Genomic DNA, 25616 nt, shown 5'->3' with positions numbered 1-25616 from the left:
TGCTGCGGGCCGGGAGGTGTCCCAGCAGCACCACGGGGCCCTGCTCCTCCCCACAGCCTCCGAAAGGACAAAGGACGCTTTCTCCTGGGGGGCTGAGGGGGGCATGTGGACCTCTGGTGGGGCAGAGCCCTGCTGGCCCTCGCTGCTACCGGGGGGCAGGGGGGGGGTCTCCTGTGAGGTCTGGGGGCTGCTCGCACTCCCAGAGAGAAGCTGCAGCAGCAAAATATATCGAAAGCATCGCAAGAGCGCTAAAGGCTCTCCCAGATAAAGGAAGAGCACCAGCGTGACAGGCTGCCGTGTGACCGCCCAGAGAAACAGAGCTGCCGCAGATCCAGGCGCTGATGCGAGTCACAAGGTCTGCAGAAGATGCCCTGGTATAAAAATACCCCGTGGAACAGTTTAGTCTCCGCAGAGCGGGCAGGGGTGGGGGGACGCAGCAGCTGGCAGGACAAGGCTGGGGGAGCTCCGGAGGGGAAACGCCGCTCCCGTCCCACGCAGCGACGCCGAAGCGCAGCCCCTCCAGGAGTGCGGCTGCTGGGAGGGATGCCCTGAGCCTGCGGGGCTGCCTGGCTGCCCGGGGACCTCCCCACCAGCCCAGCCAGCAGCAGCCGGGAGGCAGCGGCCGGGAACTGGTCTTTCCAGAGAGGCAGCGAGCAGTGGGGAGGAGAGGACAGGCATGGGGCGGGTGAGGGCTATGGGTGAGGCTGCGCTGAAATCCCGGCGCTGAAGCTCTCAGATCGCGCCTCTGCCACGCTGTGCTCGCATTTCAAAGTGTGCCCGTGCCCCTCTGTGCGTGTTGTAACACGGGCACAACGTGGGTGTAAGTGGGTAAGCGGGCAGCGGGCTGGTGGGCACCCAGGGCTGAGGGCTGAGCTTGCCTGGGCTTGGCCCCGAACCTCGCCCGGCCCAAAGGCCAGCCCTGCTCTGAGGCAGGAGGGTTGCTCTTCCCCCCAGTTTTTTTCTTTTTGAATCTAAGTATAACCCAGTTGTTGTGGCCTTCGTTTCCACAACTAGTGGTTTTCATGCTTCAGGTTTTGGTTCCCTTCTTATAACACCCTCAGAAGCCCTGCAGTGAGCGCTCGGCACTTTCAAACTGCCCCTGTTGGTATCTGCAGCTGGGCAAGGCTGGGTGTGAGGGTCTGCACCCATCTCTGCGGGCAGGTGGGCAGCGCGAGCAAGAGCGCGCCGGCAGATCCTTCCCTCGGGAGGTCCACGAGGGGCAATGCCCAAATCCTGAATGCCCAAATCCTGCTCTGTTGTGCACCCGGGCTGGAGCCCCCCCTGCGCGTATCAGCTTGTGGTTACGCACGGCCCTGCCGGCAGCTCCCTGGGAGTGCTGGCAGCTGCAGATGTGCAGGGAGGTCATCAGTTCTTTCCTCCTGATGTAATAAGTGATGTGTCTGGGGCTGCGGCTCCCAGCAGGGTGTGTGGCCGGATTGTCCCCCGTGGGGCAAGAGTGGGGGAGGTGGATGAGCACGGGGAGGGCAGGCTGCTCCTCGGGCACGTGGCCGCGGTCAGCCTGCAGCGGCGAGGAGAGCAGCCTCAGCTGCAGAGCTGCACAGAGCATTTAACTGTGCTGGATGCTGTGCTTTGGATGGAGACGGGGGGGGGGAAGCAGCCGGTCAGAGCCCAGTATGAAGTTTCCTGGGAAAATCGCCTCCTGCCCGAAATGCTGGGAAAGCGCCACTTGCACGGTGTCTGAGCGAGGCATGCTGCGCCCAGCACCGGCCCAGCACCGGCATCGGTTTCGCCCGCGTGGGGAGAAAGTGCTTCAGGGCCAGATGCAGCAACAGCATCGGCCAGAGAAAGCAGGGGCTTTCCGGGGCGCCTGCTGTGTGGTGGGATCCCACGCTGTCCTGACCACGCAGCACAGGGTTCCTGCTCCCCAAATCCACCCCGGTGAGCTCCGGCAGCCTCTCTCCCAGGCCAGGCTTTTGCAGGACCCACAACCCAAGCTGGGCAGCTCGTCTCTGTTCAAGGCCGTGCTCAAGCATATGCTTAAAGTCCAGCTGCCCCGGGCCCCTGCCTGCTGTGCTGCAGCGCTGCCTCTGCGAGGGGTGAGAGGCGGCCCTGGGCTGCGACAGACTGTGGTTTCATCCGCTCGAGGCAGTGACACGGGCACAGCGCAGTCACACAGAAATGAACACACATGGTTTCAGTAACAGCATTTGGGCAATCTTCTGTAACATGGAAGGAAAAAAAAAAAAAACACTTTGTTCTAAAAATGACCCAGGCCATAGGAAATGCTCGGGGTTGAGGCAATGTGTTTACTTAACAACACTTCACACAACAAGCTCTAAACTCTGCAATTGCTCTTGGAGAGGAAAAAAAAATATATCTTCTAATGTCTGACACTGAATCTTCAGACTTGAGTCTTGCCTTAAAATATGCAAAGGCAAGAATGCCCCAGATGCATCAGCAGTGAGGTGCGTGGAGCTGGAGACCAGGATTATTTGCGCTGCCCAGGAGCAAGTCCTGCTGCTGACTGTATGTGGACAGGGGCTCTGCAGACCTGACCCTGGGCGTGGGAGCGCTGCTGAGTTTGTGCTAATTCAGCCCCAGCCTCTTGAGCAAGTGACAGGCTCACCAAGTGACTAACAAGTGACAGACTGATGCAGCTGTGAGGTTTTCTGGGTGACCAGGCAGCACCTGCAGGCCCTGCGGGCGATCAGTTGCCCCCTGCTCAACGCGAGGAGCAGCCTCCCCCCAGGCAGCGTGTGAGGCTCGCACAGCAGCGACCCCGAGACTTCATCCCAAAGCGGAGCAGTGACTCACGCTGTTCTCAATGCTCTGTTCTCTCAAAACATCGGTTATTAACTCCAGGCTTCGTTTTTGCAACTTTCCTGGGTGAGGGAGAACCGCAGGGTTGTGTTAGATGCTGTAACACGTGGGTAACTTCGTAGATTTCACTGCTGGCTTGCCGGAGACCTCACCTGCTGCAAGGGCACCCGCAGCGTTTTTGGGAGCGGAGCTCTGCGGTTTGGACACCCGGCTGCTGTGCTGCACAGCACCGTGCACCCTCCACACCCACGAGGGCGATGCGCCGACCCCTCCGGGTGCTTGCTCCCTCCCAGCAGCCCTGCTGCTAGTGCCACGGTGGCTTTGCGTGGGCTGCGTGTGTGCACAAACAGAAATCTGGCTGCGTTTTCAGACGGCTGTGAAAGCGTGCAAGGAACTTCCATTTGCGGGCATGCTCGGACCTGAACAAAACCGGGGGGCAGTCGGGTCTGATGGGGAATCTGGGGAAGCTCCCCTTCGGAGATGCAGGCTGTGCTCGCGTGGGCTGTGACACCTTTTTCTTTAGGTGCCATGGGAGCAGGGAAAGGGTCTGTACAGCGGTCGCGGTGCCCCGCAGGGGTTGGAAGCCCCGGGACTTTGCCGGGCTGAGGCCTGAGCTTAGGACGGGACCCCTGGGGCGCGCCTCCCCCCGAAAAGCTCTCACCCGAGGACCCGCTCCTTATTTTGAGCGCCTGAGCTGGCGGCGCGGGCGCTGCCCGTGGGGCTGGGGTCCGGCTCCGGCCGGGGGCGGGGGGGGTGGGGACGGGACCGGGCTCTCGCTCCCGCAGCCGCCCCCACGGAGCCGACGGGACGGGGGGGGGTCGGCGGGGCGCCGGCTCGGGGGGGTTGTGCCGGGAGGGGGCCGTCGGGGCAGGGGCCGAGCCCCCCGCAGCCGCTGCAGGTGCGGGCCGGGTCCCGCGGCGGCCCCCCCCGGCCCCCGGGGCGCCCGCCGCCCCGCACTCACATCCGGGGCCGGGTTTGCTAATGGGAGACGTAATTAACCCGGAAAAAAGCGACGGCGGAGCCGCGGGCACACCCCCTCCGCCGCCCGGCCCTCCTCCGCGGCTCGGCGTGCGCGCAGCCCGCAGCCCCCGGCCCGCTCCGGCCCGGCCATGCCCGGGGGGCGCAGCCCAGGGACGCCGCGGGGTGAGTGCGGGGCCCGGCGGGCGGGGGCGGCGCCACGCGGGGCCGTGGGGGGGTCCGCGGGGCCGCCGCCGTCGTGCCCGGGGGCAGCGTCCCCCCCGCAGCCCCTCCGGTCCGGGCGGGGATGGGGACGGGGACGGGGACGGGGCATCGCGGGGTCCCCCCCAGCATCCCGGGACCCCCCCAGCATCGCGGGGTCCCCCCCCAGCATCCCGCCGCTGCCGGCTGGGGCTGCCCGGCGGAGCCCCCCCCCTGCCCCCGAAGGGGCTTCCCGGGAGCGGGGTCGGGGCTGGCGGTGCCCGGTGCCGGCGGGCGGGCGCCTTCCCCGGGGCTCGGCTCCGGCCCGGGGACATCCCCGCGGGTCCGGGCCGTCGGGGCGGGAGCGCTGCGGAAGCCCCCCCCGCGGGGCTGGCGGCACCGGCCCCATGCGCTGGGGGCGGCCTCGCTGCCCGGGGGGGGTCGCGTCGCGGTCCCGCACCCCGAGGCTTCAGGGGCAGTGCGGGGACAGAGAGCGGGGGGGCGGCGAGGGCTGCTCCTGCCGCGGCGGCTCGCGTTTTTTGGGGGCGGGGTCCCCGCGGGGAGATTTGGGGGTGCGGAACGCACCGGCCCCTGCTGTGGGGCCGTGCTGCAAGGAACGGGTAGCAGAAGTGCAAGAGAGGATTTAATCTGCAGTTATGTAAAGCGCGTTCCCCAGACCGGGTGTTTCTGCGTGGTGAAACGGAGAAGTGTACCCTCGCTGCTCCCAGCCTGCTTTCAACAGGTTAATGATTTCGTTAAGGCACGTCTGGATCGAGCTGCTGGGCTGTTCCTACGCTGTCTCTGTCTTGTGTGCCTGCCACCAGACAGACGTCGATAGGGCAAGCTCTGGGAGCTCCTCTGCGGGGCAGGTCGAAGGAAGTAGTGCTGTCACCGCCGCGGCTCGCAGCCCCGCTGACACCGGCGGTCGTCCCGCACCCCGCGTGGCACCGGGGCGGCTTGGACAGACGGACGGGGAGAGGAGGAGGAGGAGGATGCCGTGACCGTCTGCAGGCACCGTGGGCCGCGTAGCAGAGCAAGGTGCCGAGGATTTGCCTCCAGCCAGCGCCTCCGCGGTGCTCCGGGTGGCAGGTCTGCAGGCTGCGTTGGCTTCCTGCTGCCAGGTTTCCGTGGGCAGCGCTCCCGTGGCTGTAGCTGCGCCCTGAGCACCGGGAGCGGGGTACAAAAGGGCACGGGCAGCCGCGGTGGGGCGGCGCTGGCGTCCTGGGGGTGCTTCCTGGAAAGTCTGGCACTGCAGCCGCACGTGAGGCCTTGGAGCCAACAGGAACCATGTAAGAGGGTTTGCATATCAGGATGGCTCCCTGCCCGCTCTGCGTCTTCCTGGGCAGCCGCCCTGCTTGGGGGCAAAGGCAGCGGCGTGCCTCCATCTCAGAATACAGGGGGAGGGGGTTTGGCACCTTGTTGTGCTGCAAATCTTCCTCTGTAGCTCGATTGCTCTTGTCATCCCATTAACCGAGCTTGAAAAGGGTTGGCTGTACGTTTTGGTGGGATACCATGGCCCTGGAAATGCTGGTCAGCCAGTCAGCTCTGAGGCTAGGGAGAACCCTGGAAGCCCTCGCTGTGCTGCTCTGCACATCAGTTCTTGAACTGGATCCGGGAGCAAGATCCTGCGGGCCTGGTTCAGTGCAGTGCTTGGGAAGGTCTCTGGGCTGTTGCTGGACGGCAGGTTAGCCTGCGTGAGTGAGGCCCAGGCATCGTGGCAAATCGTAGCTTCGAGTGCCCAGGTTTCCGTCACGGGTCTTGTCTGAAGCTCAAGCACCTCCTCCTGCTAGGTCTGCAGGGCTCGTTAGCACTTCTGAACAGCGATCATTTTCTGATTCTCTGCTCAATCCCTCTTATTCTCCCCCCCCAAATCTAGTCTTGTGGCCTTCCTATGGCAAAGGCAAGTTTGGGTCCTGCATACAAATATTTATAACTCCGAGTTTACAAAGCGCTGTGTAAATAGTAAACATTAGTGTCAACTGAGCTTGTTCTGGCCCTCGCGGAGTTCCCGCGCAGGAGGACCAAATACCCACATCCTGACAGAGCTGGAGCTGCTACTTTTGTCATTTTCCTATGGGAAAATGGAATTCCCAGCGGCCGCAGGGAGCCAGGCAGCCCGTGTGCCGTGAGGGGCTGGGAGCAGACGGGGAGCGGCACGGCCCCGGAGGAGGGATGGGGAAGATTCCTGCTCGCTGAGAGCAGCGCAGTCCGGAAGGCAGAGTTTGGAGCGATCGTTATCTCCTCTGCCCGATGATTTTTGCATATCCAAGTGCAATCTGAGGTCAGCTTGCACGGAAGAGTCGAGCTGCTTTGCGTGCTTTCAGGCGAGCCCCTGCTAATCCAGGATGGCGAGGGGGGAGATAAGGAGCCGCGGGAGGGATCCCAGGGGTCCGGCACCGCAGCCACGAGGAGCTGGGGACTCGCCCCTGAACTGCCTGCCAAAGCCAGGTGGTGCTGCACCCCACCTCACACCTTTCTCTTCCACTTCATAAGCAGAAATCTCTGGACTTTTGTAAGCAGCAGGAGGCGATTAAAGAAGCCTGGTCTGAACGTATTAGTACAGTTGAAGTCGACTGGGAATCTGTTTTATGTGCACTCCCCCACCCCACAAAAATAAACCCACAAAAAAGCAGTGAAATGTGAAGTGCCCACATAACCTTTGCATCAGCCAAACGTGTTGTTCTGAAACAATCCTTTCTACTGAAGCAGTGCAGTTTCCCCCCGCGCACAGCCACGATACCCATCTCTGGAGCGCTGACGTGACTCTGAGGTCCTGACGACAGGTTGCCTTGTGCGCTGCCACCTCTACCTCCGCAGCTGCACCGCAGCTCTTGCACAACACTTGCCACTCCGGGCCCCACTCCACTGCAGCTATTCAGCTCAAAAATAGTATTTCCTCCTTTTCTGCATGACATCTTTTATTTGTGCAGCCTCCTCTTCTGGCACCTGCACGAGGCACCTCCTTTTCTACCGGACAAACCGCACCAAGCTCAGCGTGCATCCTCTCGGCAACCGCTGCCTGCGTCCCCCGTAACCGGGGCTGGGGGCTCTGCCCGAGCTGCAGCTCGTGCCTGGCCAGCCCGCGGGTCTCCGTGCTGGTCCTGCTCCTGCTGCTGACGGGCAGCAGAGTGGCACGAGGTGCCACAGGGCTCCTCTCCCCGTGGCTCTGTGGCTGCTGTGCGCAGTGGGCGGGTGCTGCTGCCGGGTGTGAGCGGTGGCAACGCACACCCGCTGCCGCTGAGCCAAAGTGGCCGCTGCTCCCGTGGGGCGGCCAAGGGCGATGCTCAGTCTCGCCCACGTCTAGCTCCCACGGGGATGCGAGCAGAGCCCGTTCGCACGCACCCTGTCCTTGTGCTGCCCGCTCGGCGGGCGTCGCGCTGCGGCTGCCCGGGCGTTGGGCTGCAGCCCAGCTCTGCCGCCGAGCCGAGGGGCAACGCTGCAGAGGGTTTGTGCCCCGAGCAGCCCTGGTGACACGGCTGTGCCCCGTGGACATTGGTCATTGTTTTCCCTGCTGACTCTGCATCCTGGCTGCACACATTTTCTGCTGGAGTTGCAGATTGTTTTCCATTTCCTGGGAGTGTGCTCGGACTCTCTCTAGCGCGCAGCCTGCCGCGGGGTTATTTTTTGTTGGCAGTTCCCGGGGGCCTTGCGTTGCCCGGGGACCCTTGCGGCTGCTCTGCCCCATCTGGTGGGGCCGTGCTGGGGCACGGGGCTGTCCCTCGGCGTGGTCCATCCCTGCCCTGCGGACCCTGGCCGGCGCTGGCTGCAGAGCCTGGGGAGAGCCACGCTGTGCCGAGCACGCCCGGAGCTGTGCAGCCAGGCCGACGAGCTTTTGTTCAGCAGCGTGCGGTGATTGAGTCCATCTGTGGTTCCTGCAGGCACCCTGGTGTCCAAACTCCTGCAGTTCCTCCGCTGAGCTATTTCAGTCCTTGCTCACTGCTGTTCTGCCGGGCTCTTGCCTGCACCCGGGGCCGTCACGCTGGCACCCCCTCCTTGCCACAGAAGCGTGCTGGATGACTTCTGTGTTCGTCTGGCAGCTTCCCTGCAGCGCGACTGCATGGCGGGACAGTTTCATTTTGCTTTTACTGTGTTGGGCCGTGAGCTTTGGAGGCCTGGGAGAGGCAGCAGGAGTTTGGCTGGGAGCTGGGGACAGCTTGAGAAAAGGGACCTGCAGGAAGCTCCAGTGGCCGTGGGATGTGCCGCGGGGGGACGGGATGAGGAGTGAAGCCCCTGGCTGCTCTTTGGAGCCTTGTGCAGGCTTCTGCGCCCTTCCAGCATCCCTTGCTGGGGTGGTGGGACACATCTCTGCAAGGCCTCATTCCTCAGTGAGGGAGGCAGCTGGCACACCCGTTTGGATCAGTCCCGGCATCAGTCTCTTCCCTCTTTCCCTCTGTCATCTTTGTGCTGCGCACTGGGACGCGAGCTGGGGGCTGAGCCACCGCCCAGGAGGAGCTAACGGAGGCGGGGAGCGGGGCGCGAGCAGAGCACCCACCTCTCCCCTGCCCTGTCCCTCTCCAGGGTGATGCCAGAAGGAGCCCGGCATGCCGTACCTGGACCGACAGAACCGTATCTGCGGGTTCCTGGACATCGAGGAAAATGAGACCTGCGGCAAGTTTCTGCGGAGGTATTTCATCCTGGACACCCAGGCCAACTGCCTGCTGTGGTACATGGACAACCCGCAGGTAGGGCTCCGCGGCCGCGCTCTGGCCTCTCGCTGAGGTCGCTCCCTGCAGCTGCCCGGCGCGGGGGTCCCGTCGCTGCGCCGCTCTGCCAGCCACGAGCCTGTTCTCCCGAGGTGACGCCGGGTGTGCCCGTCCCCGTGCTGCTCGGGCGGGTTTGGCTCGGCACCGAGAGGCCGCTCCGCAGCAGAGGGTTTGGTGCCGCCTGCTCTGGGTGCCCTGGGGAATCTGCCCTCCCGCCACGGATTCTGCGTGGCGTATTAAGTGATGCAGAAAGGAGGCCTTCTCCGCACAAAAAAAGTGGAATATAAAAATATAAAAAAAAGAGCAGACTGGTGAGGGCACGCCTGGTGTCAGGGACAGCAGTGTGTCACGTTTGTGCCTGTTCCACCGCAGATTAACGAGAGGGAAATGCTTTTTGCCTGACAGCAGCACGAAGCGCAGGGCTGGGGCTTTTCCCCCCATCTATTGCTTGTGCTCATTTTGTTTTCCAAGTCTGGGGTTGAATTTTCCACTCCTGCCGCCTCATCCAAAGCCTGGTGAAGTCTGCAGGGAAGCTTTGGGTTTCTCCCTGCTTGGGGTGAAGCTGCTGGCTTGTGGAGCGGCAGCGGTGCTGAGCCTGGCCCCATCTGGAAGCAATCTGTCATTTCCAAGTAGCCCGGGCTGGTTCCTGCGCAGGGCTTTCTGAGGAAGCAGCAGCGCGGTGGGATTACATCTGTTACCAGCCTGGGTCGCCAGCGGTCCTGAACTCTGCATCTCTTTGGACATCGCATCCAAAGAAAATAAACGCGGAGTTCCTATTTGCACGTGCTTGGCTGCGCGAGCAGCCCCAAGGCCGCAGCAGCGTCTCCTTCCTCTGCCCGGCCCCGCTAGCGATGGGCTGGAGGCTGCCACGGGCTGCGCTGGGCAGGAGCCGACGTCCTGGCACGGTGTCGGGTCTGGCACCCCTGTGGCCCAGCTGCTGTGGTCTCCAGCCCCCCCCAGCAGCACTTTACGCCAGCAGAAGCAGTTCACACCTTGCAGGAGCCTTCGGAAGCGCTGTGCCAGCGTGAGGTGCCGCACGTCCCCAGCAGTTCGTGTCTTGGTGTAAAGGCGGCGAAAACAGGAAGGATAAAAGGTCCTAGAAAATACTCGTCGGCTTGGAGCGGCGTCACGTGGCAAATGTTCTCAGCGCTTGGGGCAGCTGAGTCCCTGCCTGGTGCGATGCCTGCTGCCTCTGGGGGCTGCCCTGGTGCTTGCTGTCAAGCTCAAATGGCTAAGAGCCAAAGCTGAGCTCTAGGACGAGCCTCCTGGTGCTGCCGGTGGTCTGGGCAGGCACCTGCCCCCCGATGGGCATCTCCCCGCGGCTTCTTCAGCGGGGAAGGAGAAGTGCCCGGCCACAGGGCCAGCAGCCGCCTGGCGGGCGGTAGCGCAGCCTCGTGCTCGGGGCCAGAGCTCGGCAGGGCGCTGCTGGGAGGGACGGGGGCACGGGAAAGGTGGGTGCTTGGAGAGGGGCAGCGACCGAGCCGGGAGCACGGCTGGCGCTTTCGCCGCTTGGCCCTAAAGATGCTGAACGTCAGGCGCTTGGCTCGCCTCTTGCCTTCTCCCTCTCGTTTCACTCCCGTTGCTCGTTTTGTGTTTTGCAGAACCTGGCCATCGGTGCGGGTGCTGTCGGATCTCTGCAGCTGACCTACATCTCCAAGGTAAGGGCAGCGGGGCGGGGATGCCCTGTGCTGTTCCCTTACCCCGCAGTGCTGCAGGGAGAGGCGCGATCCTGCCCCGTCCCCGTCCCCCCTGTGCGCATCAGGGGCGTGGGAGGAAGAGGAACCGCTCTGCGGTGAGGAAGGGGTCGGCGCCGGATGGGAGCACGGCATCAGTGGAGTTGGCGGGGGCTGGGGCGGGGGCACCGAGCCCCGCTGCAGCCTGCGCCGGCCGGGGACGTGCCCAAGCCCTGCGGGAGGTGCCGTAGAGATGGGGACGGAGATGGCCCCACGGTCCCTCTTGCTGTCAGGCAAAAACGGTGCAAAACCCAGCAACTGCCACGCAACCTGGTAGCACGGAGCCGCGGGCACGGCTGTGTGCAGCTGCCTCCCTCCCCGTGCCACCCGCTGCACCCTGCTCCTGCTGCGTGGGGGCTCGCAGCCCCTGCACCGGGTCCCGCTCGTCATCGGAGCCGGGGAGAGAATCGAACAGATCTCCGTGTTCCTGCTGAATCATGATTTATAAATTAAGCTCAGATGAAGCAATGCTGGGAGGCTGAGCCTTCCCCGTTTCAGAAAGAGCCGCACTTATAAATTATATACGTCTTAGTCTGTTTGAAAATTGCTGTAGGACAGCATTTGGTCACAAACTGCAGGACTGGGTTATGCCCGTGGCTCTAACTACCAGCTCTAAATACGCCAGAAAAATGGAGGTTTGCTTGAGAAAACATATTTAAAGCATTATAGACTGGCGCGGAAGGAGGAAGCCTGTCAGAATAAATACTCCATGAATGCTGTGCTTGGAGCCCCGGGGAATATTATTCTTATATAAACGATCCCTACTCTTTAGGGAGAAACCACTGCTATTTTCCTTCAATTTTCTTAATTGCTGACAAGAGCGACAATGTTAGTCCGGCAGAAACGCGTACTTCCAAGGCCCTTGAAAGCTTTCTGCTCTTCGCAGTGCAGCTGGTGCCTCGGGGGGACGGCGGCGGACGAAAGCCCGCTCTGGTGCTGACCTTCCCTCGGGGCTGCCCGCCCGTGGGCTGCGCGGTGCCGGGGACGGGCGGCTTCCCGCGCTCACCCAGCAGTGCTGCAGCTCGAGAACTCGCCCTGGGGACACACCGAGCCCCGGGCCGAGTGCCGCGGGGGGCTCTGGGCTGGGACGACGGAGCACGGTGCCCGAGGGGCAGCACAGCGGTGCCGCTGCAAAGCGCGTCTGCCTGGGCGGTGGGGAGCAGGGGCTGGTGTCCGAGCAAAGCGGGCGCTGGGGTCGGCGTCTCGAGGCTGTGCTGTCAGCCAGGGGCACGGCCGGTGCCTGGGGAGCGCCAGCTTCCCCTTGGTCTCGTGCACATGCATGGAAACTTCCACCTCTCTGGCACGTTGTTAGCTTTTGTGGTTATCCTTCATTTTTTCTTTCGTTTGTTCTGTCGCAGGTCAGCGTCGCCACCCCGAAACAGAAACCGAAAACTCCGTTCTGCTTTGGTAAGCGAGGGGACAGCAGTGGGGCCCGGGTGTAGCGCGGGAGGAGCGGCAGCACGGGCGCACGCTTGTCCCAGAGCAGCAGCATTGCCTTGGCAGTGCCTCACCGCGGGGGCTGTGACCCCGCACAGCGACCGCAGCACGCAGCGCGTTCCCACCTGGGTGCGCTCCCCGAGGGGCTCTGCCTTCTCCGTGCTGCGGAGCCCACCAGGACGGGGCTGGGGAGTGCCGGGGCAGCTCTGGTAGCACAGCGGGGCCCGCGGCTGCTTCCGCCAGAGCTTGTGCAACCCGAAACATCCCCGGCGCTGCGGTGCAGAGGTCCCCGGAGAGCTTCCCCTGGCCCACATCCAGCAGGCAGCGTTGCTGCGGGGCCAGAGGGACCCGTCCCCAAGGAGTTTCCCAGACCCTGCCTGGGTCTGCGTGCACGATTTGTAGGAGAGCTAAAAGTGCTGCGGGAGGGAGTGCCTCAGATGGTTGAGTCCTGGTTTGGGCCATGCCACAGCCTTGGCCTAAGGTCCCTGCGTGGCTTCAGTGGCACTGGCGCTCAGCCGTGGTGTAGGGGTGCTGCCAAACAGCTGCCGCGTCCCCGCTGCCCTGGGGTTACAAGGGGCAACCGTGCAAGAGGCTACAAGAGCGGTGTCTGCAGGGTGCTCTGGGATCAGGAGCTGAGAGCTGCTGCCTTGCAGAGTTACAAGTTTGTTCTAATAACGCTGAGCACTGAGCGGGGTTCCCTAACTCTTCTGTTTCCCTTCTCTGACAGTTATCAATGCGTTATCTCAGCGCTACTTCCTGCAAGCCAGTGATCAGAAAGACCTGCAGGACTGGGTGGAGGCTCTCAACCGGGCCAGCAAGATCACGGTAGGTCGTGCCGTGCCCTAGGTCGTGCTGTGCCTGTCTCTGCTGGAGACGTCCCCATCCCCGGGAGCTCTGTGGCTCTTCTCCCGCTGTCCCTCCCGCTGGTGGGGGCTGCACGTAACCGATTCCCTGCTGCGGCTGTCAAAGGGCTTCTTTCTTGTGCCACAGTAATTTCCTTAATCCTTCTCCTTCCCGGAACACTGGGTCTTGTGATGAGGCGCAGCAAATGCGCTGCGTGGTGGGGCATCGCGGGGCTTGCTCTGAAGGAGTCGGGGTACCGCAGCCTTCTGCGTGCCCGGCATCAGCGCGGCCACTGGTCAATGCTGGTAGGACGTGATGGATAGTTTAGGATTGGGGCTCATCAAATAACCTTTTTCCTTGTACTTTTTGTTTAAAATCGCTGGAGCGCTGTGCTGTAGTCCCTGTGTGAAACTCATCTGCAAGACCAGGCCTGGCTGGTATTTTCTTTTTCATCTGCGAATGCATTAAATGTGACAACCTCTGCACCCGAAGCCAGCAAACTGCCTGCACAAGCTCTGGCTTGTGCCGCCTGCCCCCCTTTAGGGGCTCAGGTGCTGGTGTCCCACAAACCAAACCTCCACAGAGGGGTGGGAGGCAGGGTGCTGAGCCGCTGGGCTGGCAGCGGGGCGGCCGGGGCTGCAGCTCCTGCCTCGAGCTGATGCACTGCGCCCGTGCCCGCCCTCCTGCGAGCAGCGGCTCGGGGTGGGAGATCGTGGCCGCCCCCCTCCCTCTGCCCATGCTTCTCCTTGTGCCCGGGTTTCCTCCGGCCGCTCTGTGCTGCAACGGCTTCCAAGGTTTGGTGTCGGTCCCCAGGGGCACAGGGGGCTGTGGGGAGAGCGTTTGGGGTTTAGACCCTCGGCAGCCTCTCATCGTTCTCCCCGCACGCTGAGCAGGGCTGGGGGCTCCCCCAGCATGGGGGCACCCCGGCCGTGTGGGCATCTGCACCCAGCGCAGGCCGATACCTGTGGGACGGGAGGATGGGGCAGGGGTTTGGGCGCTGCTCCCAGTGCCGAGGCCCAGGTTCAGCCTCCGCTTCTCACGGGGACTTTGCTCTGGGCGCGTCGCCCGGTTCCTGCTGCTGCTCGGGCGGCTCCGGGCGCGAGGCTCGTGGCGGCTGCGGGGACGAGGACGGGGGCAGTGGGTGCTGCTCTGCTCTGCTCTGCGCGGGGAGGACGCCTTCCCCTGTGCATTGGGCCAGCGGGGAGCCGCAGCCGCTGCCCGTACGCAATGTCCCTGCGCCCGCATGGCGAAACCGCTTCCTGCAGCTCCCCGGCACCGCTGCGCGGGGCTGAGGCAGGGGCCGGCACCGGGGAGGGGCTGAGCTGCTGCTGCTGCGTGCGGAGGGCAGGAGGGTGGCCCGGAGCCCCCGGTTAGTGCCGTTAGAGAAGCGGGGGTGCTGGCCGGGGGGGAAGCTTGGCCGCCCGCTGTTCTTCCCAGAGCTGGGAAACCGGGTGGGAGCTGGGAGCTGTGTCCCTGCCCGTGGTCCTGTGTCGTGCAGACGCAGCCTGCCCGGCGTGTCGGTGTAAAATAGCACCCGGCCGTCTGTGGGGCCCTGCGGACGTGCTGCAGCTCAGCCTCGTTAGGCGGCTGAAAGCTCCTCATTAAGTCTGGCTCGGAGTGGGGCCAATTAAAGGAGCAAGTGTCCCACAGATGCGCTGGGCTGCAGAGGCAGGTCGCAGGCTCCTGCGAGGTGATGCCGAGTTATTCACCGCCTCCTGTCTCACTGCCTCCTGTGAACCGCCCGGGTGGGGCCGTGCCCTCCTTAATTGGGGTGTCCCTCCTTAATTGGGGTGTCGCCTCCCTTTATTTTTCTTAAAGGGCCGTTGCTGGGTGCAGGTGGGGAGGATGATGCGGCGGTGCCTGGAGCAGCTCCGTGGCCTTCAGCCGCTTCCTTTGTCCTGCAGGTGCCGAAGGGCGGTGGCGTCCTGCCTGCTGCAGAGATCACGAAGCCCCCGGCGGTGCCGCAGGCGCAGGATAGGAAGCCTCAGGTTGCCTACAAAACCGAGATCATCGGGGGCGTGGTGGTGCACACCCCCATCTCCATCAACCAGGTGAGCGTCCCGGCCGCGCTGCTCTCCGGCAGAAGTGCCAAGTCCTGCTGGTGGCGGCCCTGGGGAGCCACGAGAGCAGCAGAAAGCGCACGGGTGTGCGAGGCTGCTCCTTGTGAGCCTGCGGGCTGCAGCTCGGGCCGGGTTTTGGAGCTCCGCTGCAGGGACGAGAAGGCTGAAACCGGGAATTAATGCGGAGATGTCTCAGAGCAGAGGACTGCGAACCTTGCAGCAGGGCTGCAGGCTGGCAGCTGGTGCCCGCTCCCACGCCGTGTCCCTGCTCTGCCACTCGGCTGCAGGCTCCGGGCTGGGTTGGATGTGACACCAGCGTGGCACTTTGTGTCCGCTCCCAGCGCTTTTAGAGCGGCTGGTAACGGGATAGGCAGGAAGGTGGCAGCTTCCTTCGTGACGGGCGAGGGCACCTCTGCCACAGCCACGCTTTGTGCCCTGTGAGTGTCAAGCAGCACAAGGAATAGAGAAATACTGTTAAATACCCAGCAGTAATGGGCTCTGTTGTTCCCTAACCCGTGTGCTGGAGCAGCAGAGCTCGTGGACACGGCCCTGGGAGGCTTGGTGATGTCCCCATGGATGGAGGCTGTGCTGGCCTGCTCCAGCCGGGAAGATTTGGGGTGAAGGGGCAGCAACGCACGATGTGGGGTCCAGGGGGAGGCGGTTTCTGGTTATGGGCTGCCGGGAGGCTGGTTTGCGTTTTTCATTTCTGGAAGCCAGCTCAGTGCCTGCCAAACCTTCCCACTCGGTGTATAAATAGCTGCACTTAGCACCTTGAGCACCTCTGCTTTGTCTCGCTCTGAATTATGAAGAGATGGGGGGGGTGAGGAGGAGGGGGAACCTGCTGCCCCTGCTCTCTGGGCACCCCACAGCACCACCTGGCTCCGGATCCTGCATCGAGGTGCTTGGGGCAGGGGGACCACGTGCTGCCGCCCCCATGGGAGCAGCCAAGGGGCCGGTGGGGATTTCTCCGCAGGGAGGCAGGTGGAGGGACAGGCTCGTACCCGGGGTGGTGGCTGGCACCGCATCCCACGGTCCTGCAGTCCCCTGCCCTCCACTCGTGGAGGGGGAGCACGGCCACTGGTGGCCCCCGCCTCCGGGTGCTCAGCAGCCGGCTCTGGCTCCCGACGGCGGCAGCACTAAAAATAGAGCAGGAATTAAATCATCGCAGCACTTCTTGCTGCCGGGCGCTTCGCACGCTTCCCCATCTGCGGGGGCTGCTGGGGAGTGGGGCCGCGCGGGGCCGGGGCTCGCGGCCACCCCTCCCTGGTGCCCCTGAGCAGTGAGCTTGCCTTGCCCTCCTCCCCCTGCCACAGCTGCCCAGAAGCGGCGAGCTCCATCCTCAGCCCTTGCCTGCCTTTTCTTTCACAGAGGAGCTTTTTTTGGAGGTGATGCGTCAGCTGCTGGGCTATTTTCTGCGCTCTTGCTGCTTGCCCTGGGGTGAAATGGCTATTCTTCCTGCTGCAGCTTCCTGGGCACGCTCGTGGTTTCCTGGTCCTGCCCTGGGGTGGACGGTGCTGTCCCCGGGCAGCTCGGTGACTGTGGGGGGGCCCCTGCCCCTGCTGCACCCCCAGACCTGCAGCAGCATCGCCCCAGCTCCTGGGTCAGTGCCCACGTCTGCCCGGGGGGGTGGTTTGGGCACGGAGAGCTGCCCTGCTCGGCGGGGCTGGTGCCGACCCAGGGGAAGGTCTGGGGTGCCCGGCTGCAGCTCGGGGCCGGCCGAGCTGCTGCTCGTCTCTGCCCTGGAAGAACCAAACACCGCCCCGAAGGTGCTGGAAGGAGCAGCGCGAGCGCGGGGCAGGTCGCTGGTTAACCGCACCGGTACTCGCTCAGGCGCGGGTGCCATATAAGGCTGGCTGCTATGGCAATTCGCAAACCTCAGCCTCAGAGCAGAAGGAAGGGGTTGGAGGGGCAGGAGGGAAGGAGATGAGCACAGAGGTTTCATCTCGAGCCATCCTCCGCGCTGCCGTGGGGGGGGGAGGGCCGGCGCCGCGGGGAGCACGGCGATGCTGGCTGGGGGCAGCGGGGTTTTTCTACCTGAACTCCAAACATCGCGGTTTCCTTCGGGGAAATGCTGGCTTGGCTGTGAGAATGTGGAGTGGAGACTTTATTGCTCTCCTGAGCAGTTTATTCCCGTGATATATTGCTTTCTCTAGCTGGAAAGCGTCCCTGCCTTCCAACTTGGGTTTGTCTGGCTCCAGTTTCCAGCCGGTGGTTTTTGTTCTGCCTCCTGCCAGATGAAAGAGCTCTCGTACCTTGCCTTTCCCCCAGGACCTCTCTCTGTTGCAGCTGAGTCACTTCTCAGGGTTTGATAAGCCAGGCAGATGAAGTTCAGCTCCCCTGCTGCAAGGGATTTCCTCAGCCCTCGAATCCCCTCTGTTTTTTTTGTAGCCTTTCCAATTTCTTAACATTGTTTTTAACACGTGGGCACCATAATGGTGAGTTGTACTCCAGCAGCAGTCTGTAAAGCCGAATGCAATGAGAGAAAATCCTCTCTCCTCTCATTCATTACCGTGCTCGTGTCCAGGCACTGCAATCAGCCCTTTGCATGCAGTGCTGTGCTCAGGGCGTGCTCTGGGTCGCCCTCCCCTCCAGCTTTCCATCGGGGAGTTCCCCTCCCTGCTTTCTCCGTGCCCCCCCGGGTAACCGCGCTCTCCTTTGCAGAATGGAGGGGACGGGGCAGAGGGCAGCGACCTGGCCGCCCACCCGCTGCTGCGGCGCTCGCAGAGCTACATCCCCGTCTCGGCCACCAAGCCGCCCGCCGGGCCCCCTGCCATCAAGAGCGGCTACTGCGTGAAGCAGGGGAACGTGGTGAGTGCTGGGTGCCTGCGGGGTGGCTGGCGCTGGGCTGCTGCTTCCCCTGGCTCGGGGGCGCTCCGGATGCCACCAGCATGTCCCCGGCACGGGGAGAGCGCAGGGCCCGGCACCGAGGGGTTTCCTCATCTGTTTTCCAGAGGAAGAGCTGGAAGCGCCGGTACTTTGTCCTCGACGAATTTTCCATCAGTTACTACAAGTGCGAGCAGGTGAGCGGCCCCCACCCCTGCCTGCGTCCGGCTGCTCCCCCAGCAGAGCCCTGGGGCTGCTCCGTCCTGCGCTGGCGCAGGAGGGGGGTGCTCGCAGGCGCACCCCGGCACCAGCAGCCCCGCGGGGTGCCCCAGCCCACCCTGGTCTCCTCTCGTCTCCGCAGGACAAGGAGCCCTTGCGTTCGATTCTCCTGAAGGACGTGTGCAAGACCCACGAATGCCTGGTCAAGTCTGGGTAATGCTTCCTCCTGTGCCCCTCTCCTGGCTGCTCCTGCCGTAACCCCACGTTGTGCTGGGGGCCGGTGCAGCCCCCCTGGCCCCAGTGTGCCGAATGTGGGATGCTCATCCCAGGGAGACAAACGCCTGCCTCGCTGCTGCTCCTGCTCCCGAGGCTGCCCTGCTCTCCCACCCACCCTCGCTGCCTCGCAGGGCCGGGGCTTGGTGCATTCCCCAGCATCGCTCTCGCTGTGCTGAGCCCTGGTCTGACGACGCGCTCCCCTTGCGGCGCCCGTGCTGCTGCTTCGTGGAGGCTGGGGGGTGTCGGGGGGCCAGCGGGGGGGCTGAGCAGCCACGGGGGGCTGCGGCAGGGAGAGGGCAGCGTGCCCTGAGGGATGTTAACGGGGAGCTGGGGGGGCCCGGCCAGGCGAGCACGGGAAGGAAACCCAACGCCCTCTCTCGGGGAGCCCCGGGGCAGTTTGCTGCCGCTCGGCGGGTGCGCGGCTGCGGCTCATGAGTGCTCGCTGCTGTTTCACAACCCTGTAACGCCGCCTGCTTCTCCCCCCCAGCGCTGCGCAGCCCTCCAGAGGGTCCTGGGGGTGGGCACCACAAGAAGTATACAGGCCTCAGCAAAATGCTGAAGCATTCCGGATGTGTTGCCCTTCCTTGGTTTTTGCTCAGAGGCGCATCCAGAGTCCCCTTCTCCCATCCCTTCCCCTCCAAATCCTGAATTCCCCCGTTCTTCCCTGGAAACCCTCTCAGCTGGAGTGGGGGCAACAGGGGGACCCCTTCTCGGGGCAGCGGGTCCTTTGGCACCCCCGTCCTGCGGTTCACTCCTGCGTTATTCCCAAGTGTCTCGTGGTTGCTTTCTCCAGACATTCTTCAAACATCCCGGTTTTGGTTTGCTCTTAAGAAACTTCTTTTCCTTCAGCTTCCCCAAGCAGGCTGGGGAAACGTGGATGCAGGATATTGTCATTCTGTTCTCCTCCTTGTGCTGATAGTCATCTCTGTGGCAGAGGCGTGCTCGCACAGCTCTTATCTCTCTAGATTAAGGAGTATGAGGCCCTGCACAGTAAATAGCATCATATGACAGAAGAACAAAGGTGTTCATAAAGCAGCTGAAAGCTGGGTACAGGCGTATTCCTTAAACTATCACAGGTGGCTACACAATGTCTTGGGAACAATTTTATTGCAGATAACGCTGATAAAATCAAAGTAACTTGAAGATTTGCAATGAAAATGAACTATGAAAACAAACTTCTTTAGCTCAAGTAAAAATATAATTCATTAATATAGCTTTGTATCAGTTATTCTTAAGAGTCCAAGTTTAAAATGAGACTGGGGATTCCGGGTCTGGGGAGGGGGCAGAGGCTGAACTGCAGGCTGCAGGAGCTGAAATGTTTGTGGATAGAGGTGGTGGTCCCTGGGGAGCTGGGCTTTCGTTACCAAAATCCTGATGAGATTGCTTGCCCTAAATGTGTCTTTCCCCAGCACTCTCTAGGTGTGAGGGTAAATCTGTCATTTTGCTATCCACGGTGACGTCTGGGTAGTGACTGTCTCTTTCTTGCTGTTCCTAGTGACCTCCTGATGCGGGACAACCTCTTTGAAATCATAACGAGCTCCAGGACCTTCTACATCCAGGTAAGGCAGCCGAAGTGAGATGGTTCCTGAGCCGAGGATGGGTGGAGGCGGTCAGCAAGCCAGGGCATTGTCAGGCCTCTAGTTTACTTTTCTAGGCAGTAAATTCCACTGCTGACAGCCAACGCAAGCCACCCTCCTCTAACCAGGACGTTCCCCAGCAGCCTCAGCCAGCAAACATCAGCGGATGAGCTCGTACACGACTGCCCGGCTTCGTGGCACGGGCAGCGGGGAGGACTGCCGGGTGGTTTCACTTCTCCACTGGGGCTTATTTATAACAGCAGCTACTTGTGCGAGCAGGAAAAAGCAGAGACAAAAGCACGCGGTGATCCGATGAGCATCCCGAGCGTGCGGGGCTGTGTCTGCACGCCCTGGGTGCTGCAGATGTGGCCAGCCACCCCCCCCCCCCCCCGCCGCCTCCTTCCTTGAACGCTTTGTCCATTCCTCACACAAAACGCTGCGATGTGCGCGGCCGCCCGTCTGCAAGTGAGGACAGGGTGGTGCGGTCACTTCTGAGCAAGCAAGAGGTAGCAGCAGCTGCGCTGGGGTCCGCGGTACCCCGTGCATCGGTCAGCCCGACGCCGTGGGGCTGGGAGGCGCGGGGGGGGGACTGACGCCTGGCTGCTGTGGTTTGCAGGCGGACAGCCCCGAGGACATGCACAGCTGGATCCGCGCCATCGCAGGGGCAGTTCAGGCCCTGAAAACCCGCCCGAGGGTAGGTCATATCCTTTCTGCTTCGTATTTTGTGTCAAATAATGATCACGTCAACTCACAAGATGCCTACTTCGGGCCTGTGTAAACGCTCGGTTAGCCCGTTTCGGGGTGAGGTGCCTGCCGTCCCTGCGTTTGCTTGCCAGTCCCTTGAAAAGGATTGAAAAGTGAGATTCGGCTTCCAGGCTGGCCCTGGCTGAGCCCTGCTCTGCTCTCGGAGCTTTCTGATGGCAAGGGGCCATTGAATTCAGACTGTCAGTTTGCTTAGCTTTTCTTTCCTTTCTGCAGAGCATGCAGAGGGCCCAATTCTGGTCCCCAGAGCTCTGCAAATTGCTCACAGCAGCTGCTCGCGCACACACAAACAACCAGCACTCACTCTGCATCTGTCCCTGCAGGAAATCTCCTTCATGAGGTCCTGCTCCATGACCAAGCCAGCCCCTTCCCAGCAGAGGCAGCCGGCGGAGGAGAGGAAAGCGCTTTGCAAAGCCCCCTCGACCTCCTCCTGGCAGCCGTGGACGCCGGTGCCCCAGGCGGAGGGGAAGCAGCCGGCGCTGGCGGAGGTGCCTGTGCAGATGAGGGACGCGGTGTTCGTGCCGGCGTTCACCGAGCGCGATGTCGGTGCTGTGCCGGGCCAGCGCCTGCGGCACAGGTCGGAGCCGCAGCACTTCAAGGAGAAGTCCTTCGCCTTCGACCTGGACGATGAAAGCATCCGGACCTCCGACGTCTGACGGCGCCGAGCCACAACGCGGCTGCAGGGCGCGGGGACTTCGGGACGCGTGGCCACTGCCGCGCTGGTGGGGCTGGGCGAGCTGGTCTCCTCGGTACTTCTGCCCAGCCCTTGGGACCTAGCCTGCCCCATTGCCTCGGCTGGGACAAGATTTGGCTCCTTTCCTCCACCGCCGCTCCTTCACGCGGCGCCGGGCTGGGCCAGACACGCTCCCTGGTGCCTGTGCTCCGCTGGGAGAAGCGGGGCTCCCGTCCTGCTCCCCCCTTGGTTGTGTCTCGGTGAGCCCGGGGGCCGTGGTCTGGCAGCGGCTGGCTGAGGTAGTTTGGGGTTTTGGCGAGCCGCCTCCACCCCGGGCGCTGCGTGCCCCCTGCATGGGGTGGGAAGCGCCAGCTCCCCACTGCCCAGTGGAGGGGTGTCCTCTGCAGCAAATGCATCATTTCTCCCCAAAAACAACCCTGGAAGAAACAGCAGGAGGACTCAGAAGCAGGAAAGGGGGGGAGTGAGGTGGCCTTTCTCGTTTCTGGATAAACGTTTTTCTCCCCTTTTGTGCTGCTCAGTCTTCCCCCGGCACAGCCAGGGAGCCGCACCACGGTGCAGCTGCGCTCGGAGCAGGAGAAGCGCTGCAACTTTCAGCGCTGACGACGTTTTTTTCCAGGAGACCAGCTCTTTACCCTGCTCGACTAATGGTGTATTGGCAAATCTGTTTGCTTTTAATTCCTTCTTTTTATATCTGTCGCCACTGCTAAGCTCCAGCAGACTCCCTGCTCAAAGCCCTCTGCAAGGTTTTAGCGATTTTTAAATGGGAGCTGCTTCTGGGCAGGCTGCCGGTGCCGCAGCGACCGGGGGGCAGGAGTATCCTCAGGTATGTCTTCAGTTCTGCACTGCATGCATTTAGGCACCAAAGAGACGTGCCTGAGTGGTGAAGTGCTTTTAAGAAAAAGCAACAAAAGCCGAGTGTTTAATGAAACTCGGAAGACTCGTCCAACTGGCCTGTTACCCGCCTTGAAATGAAAATGAGCAGAACCTTTTTAAGCAATGTGAGCCGGCCATTTCCATAACCAAATAGGCTCATGTAGGAGGTGTGACAAATAGCGCACAGAAAATTGAAGTGAGATTGTCCGATATCTTCACCCCAACTACGCCTGTGTACTGCCTTGGACACCGGGAAGCAGCACGCCGCTCCTGGCTGCTCACTGAGGGCCACAGCTTGCGTGGCTGTGACTTTGTGAAAGCTGCATCCAGCCCATTGAAGCCTAGGTGCTGCTTCAGCCTCGTTCCGAGGGTCCCTGTCCAGGCCTGAATCACACCCAGAACGAGGGTTGTGCCGTCTCTGTGCCTCTGGGTATCTCTGCGCCGAGTGCACCCCCCCGGTGCTCGCGGGAACCGAGCTGCCCCCGACGCAGGCACGCTCGTTGCTGTCTGATAAACCAGGGTGTTGCAGCTGAGAAAGCAGGGGGGCAAGTGTGGGAGCTGCACGGCAAGCCTAGCAGTGCGTGGAGGGCTCTGGAGTTAGCAAGGCTTCCCTTCACTATGTACTAGTTGTTATTTTTTTTTGTCATTACATGTTCTCTGCTTTGCAAAATCTGCTTAATGTGCTCCCCAGAAGCAAAAACTCTGATTTGTCCCTGCCCCTTCCAGGTCTCCAGCTGCTTAACAGCTGTGCTTTAACCCAGCTCAGACTCGGCCTGGGATCGAGTGGGGTTTTATCACCGCCGAGCTCCGAGACGTTGGTTAGCCCCGCCGATCTGAGCGGGATCCGAATCGCCTCCTCCCGCATCCATCTCGTTCAGCCGAGCTCTGCTGGCAGTCCCCAGCTGCCGGGCTGGCAGGGCGGGAGGGCTGGGTGCAGGCCCACGGCCCTGGTGCTGGTGTTGGAGACGAGGCCCAGAGGGGGGAATTTCGTAGCTTGGCCGTGCCCTGCGGGTTTTTCTCTCCTGTCCCTTCGCACCAGCCTGCACCAACCGTGCTCTGTACAGAAAGCGTGGTCGCTTCGGGGAGGCTTTGTGCTCAGGCCTGCGCCTTTGTGCCCGCGGCAGGACGGGGACGCGTGGCTCCGAGGAAGGGGAGGCGGTGGCAGTGCCGGGGGCGGGCGCAGTCTGAACGTAGAGGCGTTTTCGTTTTTCACAGAATCGGTTGACCAACACGTGACTTGATAGCAGTATGTTGTCAGATGGCATTATTTTGCTTTCCCGTGGTCTGTTCTAGTCCACGAGGAGCGGCTAAAGGTACACTTTATACAGCCTGTGTGAGGCGGCGAATGGGGCCTCCCGAATCCAGTGGGCGAGAGTGGCTCAAAGGGATTTTGTGTGGAAATCCTGGAGAAAATTGAAGCTATGAAAATGAGTGGGAATCGATGCAAATGGTACTGGGAGAATGTTAATATTTGTTATTTAATTGTAGAAACCTAGGTTATGCTGTTCCTTTCCCTTTTTGCTTTATTTGCACTAGTGTTTGAATTTTTTTCTCTAGGCTGACTTGCTGTTTGGCTAGTTAGATGTTCTCTTTCAAAAAATGTTTTAATAATTTGGTAAGACTATCAATCATAAAGTTACAGCACTTAGCGATATCAGCACTCTGACCTCATTTCTGGAAAACATTAAACGCACGGGGACGATGGTTACTTTGTGCAAGGCTTCAAAAACACAGAGTACCAAGTATTTTTGTTGCTTGATAATTGCAAAGTTTCCTCGGGCCTGGGATGGTAAAGCAGAAGCTTGTTGCACAATTACAGTTAATTATCCAGGAGGAGAAGCTACCAGTGGCTCCAGTGCGGTTGCAACATTCTCGTTTCTCTCATTCCCACCCTCCCTCCGTCTTCAGGACAGCGTGACGGCCTCGGCGGTGGCACGTGAATGTGGGACTAAAGCCACAGAGCCGGCCCGATCCGTGATGGTGATCCCCTTCCGCAGGTGGGGTACCGGCGGGGAATTTCTCTCCTATCCCAAGGACAGACAGAAACACGGCCAGACCTCGATCGGTGCCCCGTGTCCTGTAGGTTTGCCTCTTGGCCCTCTGGTGATGGGGTGAATGCATCGCCCTGGCAGCTGCCCCGTGTCCTGCGTGGGCCCCTTGGGAAATGAAGTTTGTGCCAAGTTTTCCCTGCTTTAGTAGCGAGTGCGGGTTTAAGGTATGTTGTACAGAAAGAGTGAAGTGAGGAATGGGTTTGCTTTTTCTGTATGAAAACTCCCAAATGGTTTCAGCCATCGGTCAGTGCTGGCTGCATGCTCCAAGTGCTCTTAGGGACCGGGATCCCTCGCCGGGCGATGCTCCACAGCCCGTGGTGTCGATCGTCTGCCTCTCGCGTGTAAATGCTGGCTGCAGGAGATGGAACTCCCTTTTTTTTGCCCTGTGTTTTTAAATAAAGAAAGAAATCCCAGTTGCTTTTCCAGGCTGTGCATTGGCATTGTGTATTTTGGGTTGCAAGTCCTGAGGGGGGTCAAATGCCATCCCTGCTGATGTAAGATCCCCCAGATCTTACTCAACTTGAGCACTTCCATAGGTAAGTGTCCCAGTAAAACTCTTGCTTTAAAACTGTTTTTTCTTTTTAATATTACATTTTCCAGTGCGGACTAGCTGAGCACGTTTCTCGTGGTCATTTGCAGTCTGTGCTGTGTTGACCAGGAGCGGAGCAGGGTCTCCGTTTTTCAGGACTCCTTGAATAAATAGACAACAGAGGAGGAGGCTGTGAAATAACTTCTTCTCAGACCAGCCTAGGAAACCCCTGCTGCGACCGGTTGCAGCTGGGGGCATAAACAACAGCAAAAGTGCAACGGGAGCAAACTTTTCCCAGTTACTGAGAGCTGGGAAGCAATCCTACAGAAACACAGAAGGGTTTGGAAAGCTTCACATGTGAGCTACGCCATTTTACAAAACAGGGTTTAATGGTGATTGATAGATGCGTTCCTGTGAGAAGTGGTGCAATTTTTTTTATTTTTTTTTACTAACAAACTAGCATAATCGAGGACTAGTAGTAATCCTAATAACTTCAAAGAACAAGGCAAGCAAACAAACTTGCTGCAAAGTTTCTAGGGCAAATACTGCAGTGGTGGCTGCTGAGAACTGCAGACAGCGTGGATGAGAGTCGAGCCTGGGGTGAGGGAGGCTGAGCGTGCGGAAAGGCTGCGCCAGAAACGCCTGGAAAGGGCTTGAATGCTGCTTTCCCCTCCTTGCGCAGACGCTTGTCTCCTACCCACTCCTCTCCTTTTCCCACTGCACAGGACAAAAGCAAACTCCGTGGGCTGGGCAGTTGTTGATGGCATCAGGAATAGTGCAGGACATAAATGCTGCTGTTGTGCACACAGGTAAGTCTCGTGTAGGATGGGAACGAGCGTCATTAGAAACAAAAACATGAACGTGCCTATCTTTAAAACCCAGGTTTAGAACCTTAGCGACTAACTTTTTTCCCAGCCCGCCATCAAAAGGATACTGTAAGACTGCTTTTCAAGCTATGTTCCCCATTAAAATGAATCAGAAATCTGCTTAAAAAACGAGTGGGTGCCCATTAGAAGTGTGTGTGTTGCGCTGAAAACACCAGAGATGATTCATGCAGCAGCGCGGTATGTAATTGCACTGAGGCAGGCAGCACGGTA

The 25616-nt window shown here is 61.1% G+C and overlaps 1 protein-coding gene across 1 annotated transcript; it reads left to right on the top strand.

Moving 5' to 3' along the window:
• The first annotated feature begins 3768 nt into the window (after positions 1-3768).
• PLEKHA2 (pleckstrin homology domain containing A2) lies at positions 3769-24412 on the top strand. Its single transcript, XM_083811817.1, has 12 exons — positions 3769-3924; positions 8458-8621; positions 10244-10300; positions 11734-11782; positions 12540-12637; positions 14560-14706; positions 17377-17523; positions 17667-17735; positions 17900-17970; positions 19529-19592; positions 20227-20304; positions 20696-24412. The coding sequence occupies exons 2-12, from the start codon at positions 8481-8483 to the stop codon at positions 21026-21028; spliced, it is 1254 nt and encodes a 417-aa protein (XP_083667943.1). The 5' UTR covers positions 3769-3924; positions 8458-8480; the 3' UTR covers positions 21029-24412.
• The last annotated feature ends 1204 nt before the right edge of the window (positions 24413-25616 follow it).

This window comes from Anser anser (assembly GCF_964211835.1).
Source record: "Anser anser genome assembly, chromosome: 26".
Classification (NCBI taxonomy): Eukaryota; Metazoa; Chordata; class Aves; order Anseriformes; family Anatidae; genus Anser; species Anser anser.
The sequence above is the reverse complement of the archived record's forward strand: the minus strand, read 5'-3'. Positions and strand labels throughout refer to the sequence as shown.